Source organism: Heterocephalus glaber, unplaced genomic scaffold, assembly GCF_053883595.1.
Source record: "Heterocephalus glaber isolate CG9 unplaced genomic scaffold, H.glaber_assembly_v1.0 deba00001060, whole genome shotgun sequence".
NCBI classification, from domain to species: domain Eukaryota; kingdom Metazoa; phylum Chordata; class Mammalia; order Rodentia; family Bathyergidae; genus Heterocephalus; species Heterocephalus glaber.
In genome coordinates this window covers 3,037,179-3,056,272 of record NW_028258185.1, presented here as the reverse complement: position 1 = coordinate 3,056,272, position 19,094 = coordinate 3,037,179, and the positions used below count along the sequence as shown (strand labels likewise).

Sequence of the window (19,094 nt, the reverse complement as noted above, 5' to 3'; positions counted from 1 at the left end):
GTCAATAGTTTGTTTGGAGGATACTGATTGTCTATTAACCCTGAATAAGAAGCGAGAGCAATTGGCCAGGAATCAGTAGTCTGCATAAGCCAATCGATTTGATCTTTAGGGTAGGGTTGGATAATGATATCAGGTTCTTTTCCAAAATACATTTTTCCATGGTCTCTGCCTAAGATAACCAGGTCTGCAACTGCAACATAATAGGGATAGAAGACCCGTTTAGGGGAAACCGGGAGATGAACCCACATAAGGGGAGCGGTTTGCCAGAAAACAGCAGTGGGAGAGAGAGAGGTTTTGCAGATAACATACTGTAAAGGAGAGTTATAATCTATAAAGGTAATTGTTTGATTTTGGATGGCTTGTTCTACCTTGCTAATGGCTTTGCACCCCTCGGCAGTGAGCTCCCAAGGTGAAGTGGGGTGGCTATCTCCTTGTAGGGTATCATAGAGAGGTTTTAGGTCATGTTTAGTAAGTTTTAAATATGGCATGAGCCAATTTATATCTCCGAGCAATTTTTGGAAGTCATTTAAGGTTTTAAGATTGTCCAGCCGTAAGGTAAGCTTTTGAGAGGAAATGTTATGTCCCTTCATCTGAAATCCGAGGTAAGTGTAGGGGTCTTTCAGCTGAACCTTATCAGGGGCAATCTGGAGGCCACGAGATTCAAGGGCCTGTCAGAGATCAGCATAACAGGCTAAAACCTCACTTCCTAGCTGTCCCGCCACTAGGACATCATCCATATAATGGACAATGTACATTTGAGGCCAATTGTCTCGGGTGGATTGGAGGGCTGTGGCCACAAATGACTGGCATAGGGTGGGACTATTGGCCATGTCTTGGGGCAGCACTAGCCATTGAAAGTGCTGCATTGGGGCACAGAAATTGGTCTCCGGAAGGCTAAATGCAAAGCATTTTTGATCAGCAGGGTGTAAGGGAATGGTGAAAAAACAGTCTTTTAAATCAATAATAACCTTATAGTATCCAAGGGGGATAGCTACCGGTGAGGGAAGACCGGGTTGTAAAGCTCCCATAAGTACCATGGTCTTATTGACTGCTCTAAGATCTTGTAAGAGTCTCCATTTTCCTGACCTTTTTTTAATGACAAAGATGGGAGTATTTCATGGGGAATTACTGGGGATGATATGGCCAGCATGAAGCTGTTCCTGCACCAGCTGCTGAGCCGCTAATAACTTATCTTTGGAAAGGGGCCATTGATCGACCCATACCGGATCATCTGAGAGCCAGGTGATCTTTTCAGTATGGACCACAGGAGTGTCAATGACCCCTATGGAAAATGGCCTAACCCTGCTCAGGGAGGCCGAAGGACTGGCTCAATGGGGTGTATAATGCCCGTAGAGTTTTTACGTAGCCCTTTTCCTGGAATGTACCCATTTTTAAACATCTGCATAGTGACAATTTCATTAGGCCTAGAAATAATCATCCCCATTTGTGATAATAGGTCTCTCTCCCATAGATTAATGGGTAACCCTGAGATGATATAAGGTTGAATGGTGCCCTGATTACCATCTTGGTCTCTCCAGGTCAGATCTTTGGCACTTTGTTTAGGATTTTGACTCTGACCTATACCCCTGAGATGGGTGAGGGTGTCTTTTAATGGCCACGCCCGAGGCCAAGTTTCTCCTTTGATGATAGTTACATCAGCACCAGTGTCTACCAATCCAGAAAACTGTCTCCCATCTAACCATAAGGTCATGAGAGGCTTCTGTGCTGAAAGCATCTCCGACCAGTAGACATCGGATGAGCCGAATCCCTGGCTGCCTTGGGCATTGTTAAGAGCCTTATTAGAGGTAGGGAGAAGGGGAAGGAGTAACAATTGAGCAAATCTCTGGCCTGATTGAATGGCGTTAATGACTTTGGGGGAAGAAACCATAACTTTAATCTCTCCAGAATAATCACTATCAATCACCCCCGGGTAGATCAGCAGCCCATCCATAGTGCTGCTGCTTCTGTCTATTACAAGCCCAAAGGTCTCCTTAGGCAGGGGCCCAAAGACCCCTGTCGGAAGGGCCTGTACCCCCATTTCTGGAGTCAATACTGTGTGGGCGGTGGAACTGAGGTCCAGTCCGGCACTTCCCGTTGTTTTTCTGAAGAGGTCTGAAATGGATTGTTGCTTGCTGGAGCAAAATTGAGCGCCCCGTAAATTTGTTTGGGTGTGGGGGCCTGGGGCTGGCCCCCTCTCCCGTTTCCCTGATCCGGGTTATGGACAAGCAGGAGGGGCCGGCCCTGAGCGTCCGTCTTGGACCTACATTCTCTCGCCCAATGTCTTCCTCTATTGCATGGAGGGCAAGGCCCCTGAAGTGAGGCCCCAGGGGCCAAGGCCCTAGGGACCTGACATTCCTTGGCAAAATGACCCGTTGTCCCGCACCGGAAACACTTATTGCCTGGGCAGCATGACAAAAATTGTTTGACCGTGTAACCCTGCATGGCAGCAACCATAGCAAGTCCCTGTTGGTAGGCGGTCCCAATTTCTGAGCAAAGGTGAATGTAACCTGAGAGATCAGTTTTCTTTTTATAAGGCCGGATGGCGGCCTGGCAAGCAGCATTTGCATTTTCAAAAGCAAGCTGTTTAACAAAATCTGTCCCGGTTTATGCACTCCCAAAAATCCGACCCGCTGCTGTGAGCAGGCGGTGAACAAAATCCACGAAGGGCTCATCAGGCCCCTGTCGGATATTGGTGAGAGAAGCACTCACATCCCCTTTAGAAGGGAGCTTTCTCCAGGCTCTAGTGGCTGTGGTCTGAATCTGGGCATATAACCCCACATCAAATTGCATCTGCTGATCGCTGGTAGCATAGGTCCCATCCCCTAGAAGCATATCAAGTATCCAACCATTACCCGCCTGAGCATTGCGTCTAGCAGTATCTCGGCAATTTTCAACATATTCAGATTTCCATAATAAATAATCACCTCCTGTAAGGGTGGCGCAGGCCAGAGTCTGCCAATCCATCGGGGTGAGCCAATTTTCTGCCACTGATTCTAAAATAGCCATGGTGTAAGGTGCAGTGGCCCCGTATTGAGCTGCAGCCATTTTAAGTTCTTTAATAACCTTGAAATCAAAACCACTATGGTGTCTCCACGCCTGTCCCTGTCTGTCAGCAGTCTCAGTTACAGGAAAGACTTCCACAGTTTCAAGTTCTAGGGGTACCCTTGATCCAGATGGCACCCTGGGGGTCGCCCCTCTAATGGGGGGTCGTGGCTTAAGGGTGTCTTCTCTACGGACATTTTTATGGGCTTTGCCTGTTCTTAAGCCTTCAAGCTGGGTAATAAGTTCCTGATGTTTCTTTTCTAACCTTATCTGTTCTTTTAGAAATTCTATTTTGTCCCAGAGTTCTTTTTGGGGATCAACAACAGGGCATGCTAAAGCGGGCGCAATGGGAGTGTTGGGTACTGGAAGATAAGGAGGCGGACATTGAACTACGGGTGGCCAATCAGGATTGCGATATCTGGTTGCCTCCTCCTCGAGATTGGCCCAGTCAGCCTCCCCCGGACCGTTCTGTGGAAAGGGGGGGTTTCTGAAATGTCGCAGGGAAGGATACAAGGCTGGTACCTCCTTAACAGGCGGGGCAGGGTCAGAGGCAGGGGCTGAAAGAGCGGAGGCGGAAGCTGAGGGGCACCGAAGCTTCTCTTTAAAAGGCTTGGAAGAGGCAGAGCCCGCCTGTAAACCCTCATCAATAACATTTTGCTTTTTCTTGTCTGAGTCATCGTCGCTATCAAAAGACATCAAGTCTTCTCCTTCATCCTTTGAGGGAGTCCCGTCCCGCAGGGGCTCGGGCCTCGGTGCCATCTTGGCATCCTGCAGGGTATTTACAAACTTCTCACTCCGAGGGAGAGTGATCGACCCTTCCTCTGATCGGAGAGCTATCTCCCCGACCTGGATGGCTTGAGCCACCACTGGATCTTTGGTTTTTTGAGAGATAATGTCATTAATAAGATTCCAATAAGAAAATGCAGTGATCGGGACCTTTCCTGGTCCGCAAGTAGCATAATAATCCTTAAGGGCCTCCCCTACTCTTTTCCATCTCCTCTCATCAATAGTACCCTTGGCGGGAAACCAAGGGCAGAGATCTCTAATATAATCAAAAAATTTTAACAACTGTTTGACTGTAACCTTTACCCCTCGTGCCTGCAAAGTTTCTTTAAGACCTTGTACAAATAACTCATGCTGGCTAATGCCCTGTCCCATAATCACTGCTCAACTCACCGAGGTGCAGGAAAGACGGCAGGTTCACGTCAGACGCAATCCTCTTTTGTTTCTATTTTATTTTATTGGGCCCCTGAGCAGCGTTCTTCACTGGATCCCCCGTTCTCTGGCCCCACATTGGGGCGCCACTTGTCCCGGCCCACAGGTAAGTCAACGGAGACCCTAGAGGGGGAGTGAGAATGACAAAGGACAGGGGACACGAGAGATGGAGACAAGACAGGTTTCTGACCAAGTCTCGTTTATTGTGGAAGCTGCTACAACATATATACCATAGGGCTAGAGGGGAGGAGCAAGAGGAGGGTACTGGGGCTACTTCCTTGTTGCCGGGTAGATTTGCAGCAGGCCCAGATATGTCCGTAAAAGGCACTCAAGAGTTCTAGCGGGGGGCCAAGGCCCCCCACAGTTGGGTCTTTCTCTGCTTTGGGGATCAAGGTGATGCTTGCTTCCAGGAATGAATTTGAAACTATTGCTTCCCTTTCAATTTCATTGAAGAGTTTAAACAGTAGCGGCAATAGTTCCTCTCTAAATGTCTTGTAGAATTCAGCAGTGAAGCCATCAGGGCCAGGGCTTTTCTTAGTTGATAAGATTTTAATTACATTTTCAATTTCTTTGGTTGATATTGGGTTGTTCAGAATCTTTAGGTCTTCTTCATTAAACTTTGATGATTCATATGTATCTAGGAATCTGTCCATTTCTTCTGTGTTGTCCATCTTATTGGCATATAGGGTCTCGAAGTAGGTATTGATGATCCTCTGGATTTCTGCTGGGTCTGTTGTAATTTCACCCTTTTCATTCCTAATTGCATGGATTTGGGCCTTTTCTTTCCTTTTTCTGATAAGATTGGCTAAGGGTTTGTCAATTTTGTTGATTCTTTCAAAGAAGCAACTTGGCTTCATTGATTTTTTGTATCATTCCCTTAGGCTCCATTGCATTGATTTGTCCTCTGATCTTTATAATTTCCTCCCTTGTATGAGCTTTGGGTTTGTCCTGCTCTTCTTTCTCTAGAAGCTTGAGGTTCAGCATCAGGTTGTTTAATTGGGCTCGTTCTGTTTTCCTAGTATGTGTATTCAGTGCTAAGAACTTTCCTCGTAAGATTGCTTTCATTGTGTCCCATAGATACTGATATGTTGTATTGCAATTGTCATTTAATTGAAGGAACTGTCTGATTTCTTGTTTAATTTCCTCTTTGACCCATTGGTTATTCAGAAGTGTGTTGCTCAATTTCCATGTGTTTATGAAATTTTTCCAGTTTCTTTTGCTATGGATCTCCAATTTCATCGCACTATGGTCTGATAATATACAAGGGATAACTTCAATTCCTTTGCACTTACTTAAACATGTTCTATGTGTGAGTATATGGTCTATTTTGGAGAATGACCCATGTGGAGCTGAGAAGAATGTTTATTCTGATTTTGAGGGGTGGAAGACTCTGTAAACATCTGTTAAGTTCAATTGTTCGAGTATGATTGAGTTCTAGTATTTCATTACTTATTTTTAGTCTAGTTGATGTATCTACTTGTGACAGTGGGGTGTTGAGTTCCCCACTACAATTGTATTAGTGCATATATGACTTCTCATGTCCATTAATATTTGTTTTATATAGTTGTGCACACTAGTATTTGGTGCATAGATATTTATGATTGTCATCTCTTCCTCTTGGATTGCTCCCTTTCCAAGGATGTAGTGTCCTTCTTCATCTCTCTTAATCAATGTTGGTTTGAAATCTACTTGATCTGCTGAGGGGATAGCTAGTCCTGCTTTTTTTTTTGGTTCCTGTCACATGCAGTATTGTTTTCCACCCTTTAACTTTCAGTGTATGAGTTTCCTTTTGAATTAAGTGTGTTTCTTTATGCAGCACATTGTTAGATTTTGCATCTTGACCCATTCTACCAGGCTATTGCTTTTGATTGGTGAATTGAGACCAATAAATTGATGGTTGTAACTGAAACATATTGTCTTGTCATTGCTATGACTTTTTCTTTTTGTTGGATTCTCCCCCTTTATATTTAATTTCTTGTCATTCCAGATGGGTTCATTCTGCTTTGCTTCCTGGGGTTGTGATTCTCAATGTCTGTTCCTGGGATATTGTGTAAAATTCTTTGGAGTGCTGGTTTGGTATTCATGAAGTTCCTGATGTGCTCTTTGTCATGAAAGTACCTTATTTCTCCATCCATTTTGAAAGATAGTTTTGCAGGGTACATCAACCTGGGTTGGAGGCTGTTTTCTTTTATGGCTTGGAATATGTCACTCCAAGGTCTTCTTGCCTTGATGGTTTGTGTTGAGATGTCTGCTGTGATTCTGATGGGTGTCTTTGTATGTGATTTGTTTCTTTTCTCCAACTGCTTGTAGAACTTTGTTCTTCTGTTGAGTTTCTGGAATCTTAACAATGATATGCCTATGTGTAGATTTTTTTTTGATCAAGGCTATTTGGAGTCCTATATGCCTCACTTATCTGTATGTCAAGTTCCTTTCCCCTGCTTGGGAAGTTTTCTGCCATTACTTCTGTGAGGAGTTTTTTTTTATGTCATCTGTACTCTCTCCTCTTTCTTCATTGACTCTGATCAGTCTTATGTTATTCTACTTTGCATCATCTGGCAGTTGCTGGATTGATTTCTCATGTTTCCTTATAAGTTTGAAACAATTTTTTCTTTTCCTGGTCATTAATTGCAATCTTATCTTCTATATCTGAAATTTTGTCCTCACATTGGCTCATTCTGCTGTGTAGACTTTCAATGGAGATTTTCATGTCCTGGAAATCTATTTGCATCTGCTTTATGGATTCCATTTGTTTCCTATATTGGGATTCCATCATGTTCCTCACCTTCTCTCTAGATTTATTAATCATGTCTTGCAGTAGGAGCACAATTTCTCCTGTTATCTGTGAAATTATTTCTGATTTCATTTTTTCCAGATCCCCTTTTGTTGCCAGTTCAGTGGGTCCAGGTGGTTGAGTATCAGAGTGTTCCATCTCATTTCCCTTTTGGTTGCTGTAGGTGATCTGGAGGTCAAGTTTTGAGCCTTATTTATGTGTTTGCTCATTTCAACTGGGGGGGGGGGCAGAGGTGGCTCAGGTGGCTCACCTCCTCTGAGCTGGGAGAGGTGGGCCAGGGGCTGGAGCAGCAGTATAGATGGTGGCCTGAAAGCCCCTTCCTCTGGGCCAGGAGCAATGGGATTGTTGGTTGCCCAGAAGCCCCTTCCTCTGGAACAGGAGCAGTGGGATGACAGCTCAGAAGCCCCTACCTCTGGGCTGGGAGTTTCAGGATGGACAGCAGCCCAAAATCCCTTTTCTCTGGGCTGGGAGCAGTGGGAGGGATGGTGGCTGGGCAGCCCCCTCCTCTGGACCAGGAGCTGTGGTACAGTGGCTCAGAAGCCCCTACCTCTGGTTAGGAGTTGTTTAAATGCTGGGAACTTGATTAGCTCCAGTCCAGTTGTCTGGTGGTCCAGTGTCCTCTGCATCTTTGTAGTGTGGAACCAGGTGGCTGTACAGAGAAGAGGCCAAAGGAGCCGGGGGTGGGTGTGGTGTCCAGTGGATTGTGGCTGGGGTGCCGGCTGATTCAGTGTTTTCAGTGTGACTGGCAACCTCAGGACCGCGTCCACAGACCTGCCTGTCAGGCGGGCTGATTCTGTGTTTTCAGCACAACTTTGAGTGTTATTTTTTAAACAAACTATAAATACATTTTACTTTACTATTCAAATTTGTGGCTATTTGTGAGTAACACCTTGAGGAAGAATTTGACGTTTATTTATTGTGATATATTGATATTTTGGTTTCAGTAATTATTATGCATCACATATTTTTATTTGTTCAGCATATACAAAGTGACAGGCATCATGTAAACATCTGGAAAGACAAGTGATGAGACAAATGTGTCATAATATCAGACCCACAAACATGAATTTATCAATGTGACGGGGCCATTAAGGAAAGAAAAAGGAATTTCCACCATGGGCCTCACATACTCTGTCCCTTCAGACCCTTTTCCTCCGCTTGCTATCTCACTGGTCTCTCAAATCCCCTCCTATAACAAGATCTCATTTGATAAGTAGACCACATGTTCTGATCCCTGACCCTATAATATAATATTTCTTCTTTCTTTGAATTCACTTATTAACAAAGACTCATTCTTCTGTCATTCACGAAATTTCTCTTTCAAAAAGCCTCTCCTACCCACTTTGCCACTATACATTGTGCTCTGATAATGTGTTTCTGTATTTAAGTAGTTTCCAGTCTACAGGCATCAGTAATGCTGACTTCTTTTCTGACATGGAAATTGTAAATGTTTTCCCAAAACCTGCATTAGGCCTTTAAGATTTTAAGAGGATTAGATTTACAGAAATTTTGAGTATTTTCAGGAAACATAGTAGACATGCATTTTGACAATTCACTGTTGATTTTAATGTGATATATCACCACTCAAGAGCATAGACACATAGCTAAACACAATAACACATGGCTCATATTTAATTTTAATAGTAGTGTGATTTTTTCCTCTTCAATCTACTAAGTTCACATTTCTTTTTCTCAATTAGGAGAACTCACTGAAAGACATTCTCTGAAAGTAGCATCCATAGGGATAATCATAAATAGAAATGCTACATGGTGGTCACAGCAGTTAACAGACCTCTTGTATGTGTGAAGATAATGATTCCTCCCACAATGACTGCCCTAGTTTGGGGAGGTCTTGCTAAATGATAACAATGCAAGAGAGATTTATTGTTATGTCAATAAGCTCATATTTGTATAATGACCATTGCATATCACAGGAACAGAGGAAAAATACATCATCATGACATTTAATTTCTCCATTCAATCTTATCATGGAGTGGACATTTACAATTCCTATTGGAAATGTAAAGTATTTGTAGCTATGGCAGCTTACATATCTTTCTCTGGGTCATATAGCTGATAACCAAATTGTACTCCACCAAGTCTGATTCATCAACCCAAATTCTAAGTCAAGCTTGATTATGTTTCCTGAGAGAGGAACATATCAAAAACAGTTATTATAAAAAAGAGAATAATAATAATGGTAATGACACATATCACTCATCATATTCCTTTTGCACGCTAAGATATTTTAATCCTTAAAAGCAGGGTATTAATTACACTAATAACAATTTTAGGAAAAAAAATAAGCCATTGTGTGTTCCTACTGTCATTTCAGTAGGAATTTTCAAGTAATAGAATAAAGATTGTTTAATTTATACATTCTAATAGACATAAAAATATGGGAACTATAAAGGAAAATACATGGAATGTCCTCTAGGATCTGAGGAGTGTCATAACAAAGAAGAAATTATTTAATACATATTAGTTGATCCATAAATTCAAAAAGGAGAATTAAGTGAGTAGATGTAAAACACAAGATATTTCTGCCAATTCTAAAAGGTTGAAAAATTATCAATATTTAAAAGTGGAATGAGCTCCCATTGCCTATAGGCATCACTGTACAGAGCAGGAATCATGAGGTGTGTGGGATATCAATACAAGGGTGATAATGTGAAGTGATAGCTACTTGAGGTTTACTTAGATGTTTATTTGCTTATTTATTTATTTATTTATTTTTGTGCCAGGGATCAAACTCGGGACCTTGTGCTTGCAGGACAGGTGGCAGAAGCACTGAGCAAAGTACCTGGGCCTACTTAGATGTTTTTAAAACTTTTGCTTATTTCTAAGGTGCAAAACTATTGACATGGAAGCAGAAAACCACACAGGAGCATCACAGTTCATCCTCCTGGGTCTCTCAGAAGATCCTGAATTGCAGCCCCTTCTCTTTCGACTCTTCCTGTCCACGTACCTGCTCGCAGTGCTTGGAAATCTGCTTATCCTGGCTGTGAGCTCTGATTCCCACCTCCACACCCCCATATACTTCTTCCTCTCCAACCTGTCCTTTGTGGACATCTGTTTCACCTCTTCCTCAGTCCCCAAGATGCTGGTGAACATCCAGGCACAGAGCCTACATGGAGTGCCTCACTCAGGTGTATTTTTTAATGCTTTTTTCTCCAATGGATGATCTTCTCCTCATGATAATGGCCTATGACCGCTTTGTGTCTGTCACCCCCTGAACTACATGGTCATTATCAACCTTCTACAATGTAGTCTCCTGATTCTGGTGCCTAGGCTTACAATTAACTGTTTTTTCCTGGTTCATATTCTAATGATGAAGCCAATGACCTTCTCTATTGGCACTGAGATCCCTCATTTCTTCTGTGAATTAGTTTAGGTTCTCGAGGTGGCCAGCTCTGATACCTCTATCAATAACATTTTCTTGCTTGTAGCAGCAGCCCTGCTCTGTGTGTTTCCTGTGACTGGGATCCTCTTCTCTTACATTAGGATTGTCTCCTCCTTACTGAGGTTGTCCTCCACTGAGGTTGTCCTCCACTGAAGGCAGGTATAAAGCATTCTCCACCTGTGGGTCTCACCTCTGTGTTGTCTGCTTTCTCTATGCAACAGCACTTGGGGTGTACCTCAGCTCTGCCATGACCCATTATTCCCAGGCCAGCATGATTGCCTCTGTGCTGTACACTGTGGTGACTCCCATGCTGAACCCCTTCATCTACATCCTGAAGAACAAGGATGTGATGGGAGCCTTGGGAAGACTCCTCAGCAGAGCAGCCTCTTGCCTTTAATGGACTAAGGACACCCTAAGTGAACATTGTGATACCTTAGGCAAATCCTGTGAATTTCAATATCCTGACTCCCTTTCCCCTAAAAGGTATGTTCCTTCATTTCCACTATTTCTTAAGCTCTTGTAATTTTCCTGTATGTCTTTGTATGTGTATGTATTTCTCATTAATTACTTTCTCATTTATTCTTATTAAATTTTTGGCTACAGATGGTCCTTAATGCTCAAAGAAATGTCTCTTTATATCATTTTCTATGTATAAATGACATACTTCTGACTATGATGGCTGTGACTGCTTTGTATCCATTTGAAACCCCTTGTGTTACCAGATCATCAAGAACCCTCAATTTTTTGGCTTAGCACTTGCATCTTTTTCAGTATTTTAAACTTACTGCTGCACAACTTGAGTGTCTCACAGCTGACATATTACAGGAAGCGGAAATTGACGATTTCTTATGTCAATTCTCTCAACTCCTTAATGTTGCCTTTTCTGATACTTTTATCAAACATATCATCATATATTTTATTGTTGCCATCTTATTATCTCAGGGATCTTTTACACTTACAATAACAATATGTTCTCCATTTTGAGAAACAGAGCATCAGGCAGGAAGTATAGAGCCTGCTCCACCTTCACACCTCACTATCAGTTGTTTGCTTACTTTACGGAACAGGACTTGGGGTATATATTGTGCTAGCTGGACCACATTTTTCCAAACATGGGGCTGTGGTCTTAGGGATATACAGTGGGGTCATCCCATAATGAATTTATAGAGTTACAGTTTGAGAAACAAGGACATTAACAATGCTGTGAAGAAGTTCTCAGGCACAAATATGTAATCTCAGGACTTTAGCATCCATTTGGAATATGGATTGGAAAATTTAGCAAAGCTAAACAAGTAGAAGTGCATATCAGGCATTTTTGGACGCAGTGTGTGTGCAGTTTGTGGACTTCACCTCTTCATCATGTTTCATAGCACATGCAGGTAGTCAGGATTGGGGGTGGAGGAATTGAAAAACTTTTAAATGGGTACAAATATTTCATTTGGGAGGATGAAAAATTTATGTGGATGCTTATATGTGGATACAAAATGATGTGATTTAATTAATACTACTGAACCATGAACATAAAAATCCTGCAAATGTTAATTTTATGTATATTTTACCACAATAAACCATGAAAAAAATGCAGATGGAGTTTTCCAAAAAATAAACTAGACAAAGAATTACAAACACTGTGCTTTCTGTCTCATATGCAGCAGCTATACAAAGTGCACCTGAGGTTAGAGGGAGAAGTTCTGGGAAGGGGGGTGGGGCAGGAGTGAGAGTGGAAGAGGAATGCTTGGCTATAACAAATGCCATCTTATGCATTCAGGAAAATATCACACTGAATTACTGTATGTATACAATTAATATGTACTAATAAAATAGACAAAATAGAAATGGAAATTATTCATAAGTTTTCTGCTGAGTAGAATGAGAAAACTCCTTTCTGAGGACATTTCTTTCCTGTTCTTCTTCATCTTCCACTTATATTAAGAAGTCCCTAGAGATTTGGAGAATGTAGGACAACTTGACTAATTATGTGTTCTGTGTCTGGAAGCTCCAAAGTCATGTGATTAATAATCAACAATCAGCCTGTGCCTCCAGTCCTTCATGCTGATTTTTCCACTTTGGTGATCTACCAACCTGTGCCTCCTCTGTAGTTGTCTGCATCAGGCAGATCCTACATGACTCTGTGTTCGTATCAAAGCTGAGGACAGAGACCCAACCTTAACTACAGACTTGCCAGAGGATGTGTGTTTGATTCTCATCCTTAGTAAGAGACAGGCAGAGATGCAGCATTATGTAGACTTATGTTTCTCAGTACCATTTAAGAATCAAATCATCAGATGTGAAGTATAAAGCCTCTTCCACCTGTGGATCCCATCTCTCAGTTGTTTGCTTATTTTACAGAGTGTACATTGGTTCATTTGTATCACATTCTCCCAGAAATGGCACAGTGGCTTCAGTGTTGTACACTACTGTGACTCCCATGGTGAATCCCTTCATCTACTGCAGAACAAGGACATGAAAAGAAAGGAGGAGAGGAAAGACATAAGATTCTTAAAGGCTCCAGCAACATCTCAGAGTTAAACTACACATGATATCACTACAAAGCAAATTTTAAAAACTCACATTCAAAGACAGATTCCAGATTTCATATTAAAAATATAACCTTTGTGGTGTTTTGGGGTTTTTTGTCAAAGGTAGGACAGCCAAAGAAAAAGTCAGTCTTTCCATTAAGAAATTGTGTGAATGAGAGAAAATACTGCAGACACATTTTCAGGATTAAATGAATTCATGCATGTAAACAAGCATGGTCTTGATATAGTAAGAACTTTGATAATTTTCATTCTCTTTTATCTGGAAAATTATGGTGAAGACCATTAACATTCGAGCAATAGTTTTGGAGGAAACCATGTCAGTATCTGATATAAGTGGTTTCATCATGTTGGAAGTTTCAGAAATATCTGAGAAATCTAACTTAACTTTAAAATGTAGACACCATACTTAGGAAAGACAAGTATAATGGGAAATACTGAGGGAGTTGTTGAGGAGAAAGAACCAAAATATATTTTTAAAGTCTCAGGTGTTTGGGAAATACAAGAAATTAAGCATGTCATTTAGAGGAACAAAGGAGCAGGAATATTAAATTTCACACCAGTTACCTTGGAGGTTCTAACTCTCATATATTTCAGAGAACACTGGTCCATGAAGGACAAGAGGCTGCTCTGATGAAGAGTCTGCCCAAGGCCCCTTTCACATTCTTGTTCCTCAGGCTGTAGATGAAGGGGTTCAGCATGGAGGTCACCACAGTGTACATCACAGAGGTGTTCATGCTTCCCTGGGAAAAATGAGCAACAGCTGAAAGGAGATACACCCCTAGTGCTGTTCCATAGAACAAGGAGACCACACAGGGGTGAGACCCATAGGTAGAAAATGCTTTATACCTGCTTGCAGAGGAAGACATCCTCAGTAAGGAGGAGATGATCCTAGTGTAAGAGAAGAAGATCCCAGTCACAGGAAACACACCCAGAAGAGAAGTTACCACATAGACAAGGATGTTAATGATGAATGTGTCAGAGCTCGCCACTTTAAGAACCTGACCTAGTTCACAGACGAAATGAGGGATTTCTGTGCCTGTAGAGAAAGTGATCTGCATCATCAGGAAAATTTGAATCACAGAGACACAGAAAATGATCATCCAGGACATCAGAACCAGAAGGCCACAAAATTGGTGGTTCATAATGACTGTGTAGTTTAGGGGGTAACAGATGGCCACAAAGTAGTCATAGGCCATCACAGTGAGCAGAAGATCATTCATTGCAGAAAAAAGCATTAAAAAATACACCTGAGTGAGGCACTCCCTGTAGGAGATGTCTTTGCTCTGTGCCTGGATGTTCACCAACATCTTGGGAACTGAAGAAGAAATGAAGCAGATGTCCACAAAAGACAGGTTGGAGAGGAAGAAGTACATCGGGGCATGGAGATTGGAGTCAGAGCTCACAGCCAGGATAATAAGCAGATTCCCAAGCACTTCTAGGAGGTACATGGACAGAAAGAGCCCAAAGAGAAGGGGCTGCAACTCAGAATTCTCTGAGAGACCCAGGAGGAGGAACTGTGATGCTCCACTGTGGTTTTTAGTTTCCATGTCACTGGTTTATCTTCAGGGAAAGGGAAGAATTATGATATTCAATAAACATCCACCTGCATCCTCACTTAGCTTCCACTTTATGATATCACCTGTGTGGGTGATCTTCAATCTCTCTTATGTTCAGACAATGGCAGTGGTTCATATAGAAATATCAGAGCTCATTTTCCTTTTAATGTGTACAATTATCATCACAGACTTTAATATAGCACAAATGTGTATTTTTTTATATCCCTGACTCTCACCTTTTATTTTTCCTAGAAAAGAAAAATCTTTCTTTAAGTTTTTGGCTCCCTTCTTTTATTTTCCCTTTTGTTTCCTTGAATTTATTGGCATAAACTCACATTTTATTTGATATTATCTTTCCTAAATAAATGAAGACTTTATATGTACTTTCTTTCATAATCACCTACCACTTTAGTTTAAAACTTTTATGATACTGATTCAACATGGATTTATAAGTCAAAGAACCTTTACTCTATGACTTGACACATCACAGCGATGTAAAAGTTAACTTTTGGTAACATATTTTTCTCTCTCTAAAAATGCAGTAATTATTGTTACAGTTTGCAAGGCTAAAAATGCCTTTATTTTCAGTAGGGTCTAAATAAATGATAGATGTTATTATTACTATTGTTATTATAATTCTCCTTTTTATTATAATATGCGAGTCTCAGAGGGTACAGAATAGAGCTGTGATTTAATAATTGGGGTTTTGAGTTAGACTTCTGCAATAGAAACTTGATTCATCAATGTAACACATTTGTGATCTTTGGAAAGATATTTAATTGCAAATACATCTCTTCTGCAGTAGGAGTAGCAATGTTGACTACATGGTAGGTTGAAAGGCAACATTGTTTTGTGGTAAGAAGGACATCTCATGAATACAAATTTGTTCTTTCTATCTCAATAAGTAGGTCTCGGATAGCTATCATTAAGCAATATCTCCCTAAACTGTGGTTTCCATTATGTACGAAATTCTAATAATTACAATCACAGCAGCCTTCTTATCTCTTTTGATTGCTATGTAGCATTTCATATTTATAAAAATCATTATGTATCTTTCTTTCACAGAATTCCTTCCAGGCATATTCTTCCAAGTCCAGGAGAAACCATGTGGACTACACAGACAAGAGGTTTAAAAGCGCACTAGCATTAAAATCAAATACAAGGCATGTGTCAGAGTGTCCATGTTTTGGGGTGGGTACTGCATTAAGTGTGTTAAAATTATCAGAATTAATAGCCAAAATTTGCATTGATATACTTGATTTAAAATATTCAAGAATAATACAAATAAAATCATCCTATAATGATTAAAAAGTGAAAAAACACTTGTAAAACAGCATTCTGCATGGCCTAAAAGGTATTATGAATGTTTAGGGATTGTTAACTAATTCAAGACAGAAAAAATATTATTGGGAACCAGTTTAATCTTTGATGGTGCATAGGAGAGTTTTCCCTGAAACAGAAAACTTGGAGCTAAACTCAGGAAATATGAATCACTGTCAATCAGAAAAGAAAGAGGAAAAAATGAATCCTTTTAGGCTGAGAACAGAAAATACACTTTCCCTTTCAGATACTGAGCTTGGCGTAAGAGGGAAGTTTATGATTTATTTGCAGTGCTGATGACATGAGAGTTTGGACTCAACATTTGTCTTACTGGGGACTTACAGAGTTCTGGTTATTTTGTAGGCTTCCACAATGACATATATTTGTTTTATACTAAGCACCACTAGCAAAATAAGTGCTATATCACTAAAGGGAAATCTTCAAGCTCATTAGAAACTTGAATTGGGACACAATTGTAGTAAAGTTAATTACAATTAAATCATATTTATTTTATAGGAATAACACATTTAGAATAAGGAATGTCAATTCTAAGAATGAACACACTAGCTTAACATAAGGATGTTGGTTAACATAATTCATCACAAAACAGGTCAATAATATAAATCCTAACCAGAATCACAATAGAAAATGTGTTTGAGAAAATTTGTTAGGCATTTACCTGTTTAGCATCCAGGCCAGAGACTATAATAAGCAGAAGAAACCAAGGAAGTGTTTGTAATTCAATAAAGAACAATTGTTTTCAAAATATAGTCAAAATGAGACACTACATTTAAAAGTGACAATATCTGTGTTAAACTCATGAAAATATTGAGGCTGTTTCTTTTACTTTAATTATTCAATATTTTCCTGAACAAGTAAAGGGATTGTTAATATGTTAGGAGGAAGTAGGGCTGGGAATTTAGCTCAGACAAACCATGCCTGCTCCTAAACACAAGGTCCTGCGTTCAATCCCCGGTCCAAAAAAAAAAAAAAAAAGAAAAAAAAAAAGAGGAAATTGATTTTTAAACATAAGAAATAGTTACATTATTGGCAGATGCTATTGTGGACATTAAGATGAAATTAGACCCACAATATGACGTGATTATAGCTTATCAAGAAGTGGAACCTGCCTGTAAAAATAGTGAATACAGTAGAAAAAACTCTCATTAAATTGGAACTAATTAGTTATACCTTATGGATAATAGATTTTCAGTCAGTTGATAATGAATACATAATTTGGTGCAAGGAATCTAACAGTAGGCTACAACTTATAAGAAACTTTGGAGAAGACAGACACTCCTGTGAAAATAACTTTTTTGAGAGAGGGCCTAGGAATCAAAGATTGAGATAAGGAAGTAGAAGAATAACTAAAAAATTATAGATCTCACTGGAAACTTCAAAGATCTTCAAAGATTCTTTGAAGTGCAGAGATTAACCTTCATAGACTAATGAAATATTTGAATTTTCTAATATTATTATTCTAGAGGAATATCTCAGTGTCCACCTTGTCTCAATCTTTCCTTTTTTCCTCCACCTGCCCACACCAGGACACATCCATCCCCTCTACTGGTATTTCTCCACAATTTGCCTAGGGATTTGATATTTTCATTTTGATATTTTTTGCCTTGATATTTTCATTGAGTCTGAGATCAGAGAATTACAGGTGAGGGCCAATAGGAGCATAGTTTTAGTTTCTAATGTTCAAATGTTTGAAATCCTCAGAACTCTTAATTAAATAAATTGTTCTGTTGTCTTTGCATTCTCCAAACAATCCAATTCTCTTGGGAGGTACAGAGAACAATGAAGAATGGAAAATATTTCAGTACATTGTGTGTCTACAGAGGTAGCACAGTGTGAAAGAAATCTATTTTCTCCAAGTAGAAACTTTTCCCCCTTTGGTTTGATTTCAAATTCACAATTGAATTCAAATTCTAACCAATGTGTGATTTCTTTTAAAAATCTACTCCAGGAAAATCTCTGTGATACACTTCCACAGAACTGTTAGATTTTATAGACAATTTGGTGTCCACAATGTTATGAAGGAAAAAAAGACCTTTCTTTCATTTTTTTCTCTTTTCTTTAATTTTTCAAATTTATTATTTTAAAATGTATCAAACGAAATGATATGTTTGTAATGTACAATGTGACATTTGAAAGAAGCATTCTGAAGTAGTTAAATGTAGAAAATTAACATATGCATTACCTCCTACAGTTGTCTTTTTTGTTGAGAAAACACTTAATAGTCACTCAGAATATTTCAAGAATACAGTGTACTATCATTAACTGTAGTCATTGAGCTGTACAATTCATTCCTTGAACTTCTTCCTCATATCTAACTGGAAATTTGTATTGTTTGCCAATCACTTTTCCAAACACTTCCCCAGCCTTTGAAAATCATGATTTTGCCCTTTATTATTGAGATAAATTTTATAAAATTCATGAGAGACCTTGTTGTATTATTTTTCTGCACCTGGCTTACTTTACTTAATATGTATTATTCTAGTTCACCCATGTTGATGTGGTTTTGAGTGTTCATGTACAGTAGGGTGAGTTTAGGTAGCAATTATCTCCTGTATATTTTAGAAAGCTGGAAGAAAGAGTTTAAACTTTTCATCCTAAAAGAATGGTAAATTTTTGAGAAAACAAATATGTTTAAACTTCCAAACATTACACATTGTATACTTGTGTCAAAACATAACATGACCCAGCGTAGCACATAGCCAGTGCCCACCTGGCCTAGCCCTTTTCCTACTGGCATTTGGTGGCATATTCACAGGAGACAGGCTCCTCAGATTAGGGCAGTGAGGAAAGTGCAAATCAGAGTTAGGATGGGCAAGCCCTAGGAACACCAAAGAACAAGGGCACAGTCCTTTCTAAGACCAGCAACCTGGTACTCTGGGCTTTGTAGAATGAGTCTAGGTTGTGACTGGTATAAACTGAGGAGAGAGGAAAGACACTGGAATGGAGGCCAGGTGAGCACTCTCCTACTGTCTCACCAAAATGCAGCTAAGCTTACTGCATTGTAGCCTCACCCTCCATACACTCACAAAACATCACAGTGCTTTGAGGCTAATGTGTCTCCATCCCAGTGTTCACCAAAACCTGATGAGCTTGGTGGCTATATGAGCCCCCACCCACTGCCCCCCAAATGCTACTGAATTCCTACCAGAGGGGCTGTCCTCCAGCAAAGCTTAAATGCCAGTGAAATCATGGGCTGCGTAGACTCC

At 40.2% G+C, this 19,094-nt stretch overlaps 1 protein-coding gene across 1 annotated transcript; it reads right to left on the bottom strand.

The window, feature by feature from the left end:
* Positions 1-9,962: 9,962 nt before the first annotated feature.
* LOC101710617 (olfactory receptor 7D4) lies at positions 9,963-15,732 on the bottom strand. The gene is made up of 2 exons (XM_087209686.1): positions 13,591-15,732; positions 9,963-10,046 (listed from the first exon to the last, which is right to left on the bottom strand). Exons 1-2 carry the CDS (start codon positions 14,536-14,538, stop codon positions 9,963-9,965), a joined length of 1,032 nt encoding a protein of 343 aa, XP_087065812.1. The 5' UTR covers positions 14,539-15,732.
* Positions 15,733-19,094: the final 3,362 nt, after the last annotated feature.

Bases quoted from the DNA above. Each gene is read 5' to 3' on its own strand.
- LOC101710617 (XM_087209686.1), bottom strand. From the start codon at position 14,538: ATGGAAACTAAAAACCACAGTGGAGCATCACAGTTCCTCCTCCTGGGT. The intron at 10,047-13,590 runs GTTCTCTGAAAT...GCTCACAGCCAG, and splicing joins CTTGTCCTTCATGGACCAGT to GATAAGCAGATTTCCAAGCA.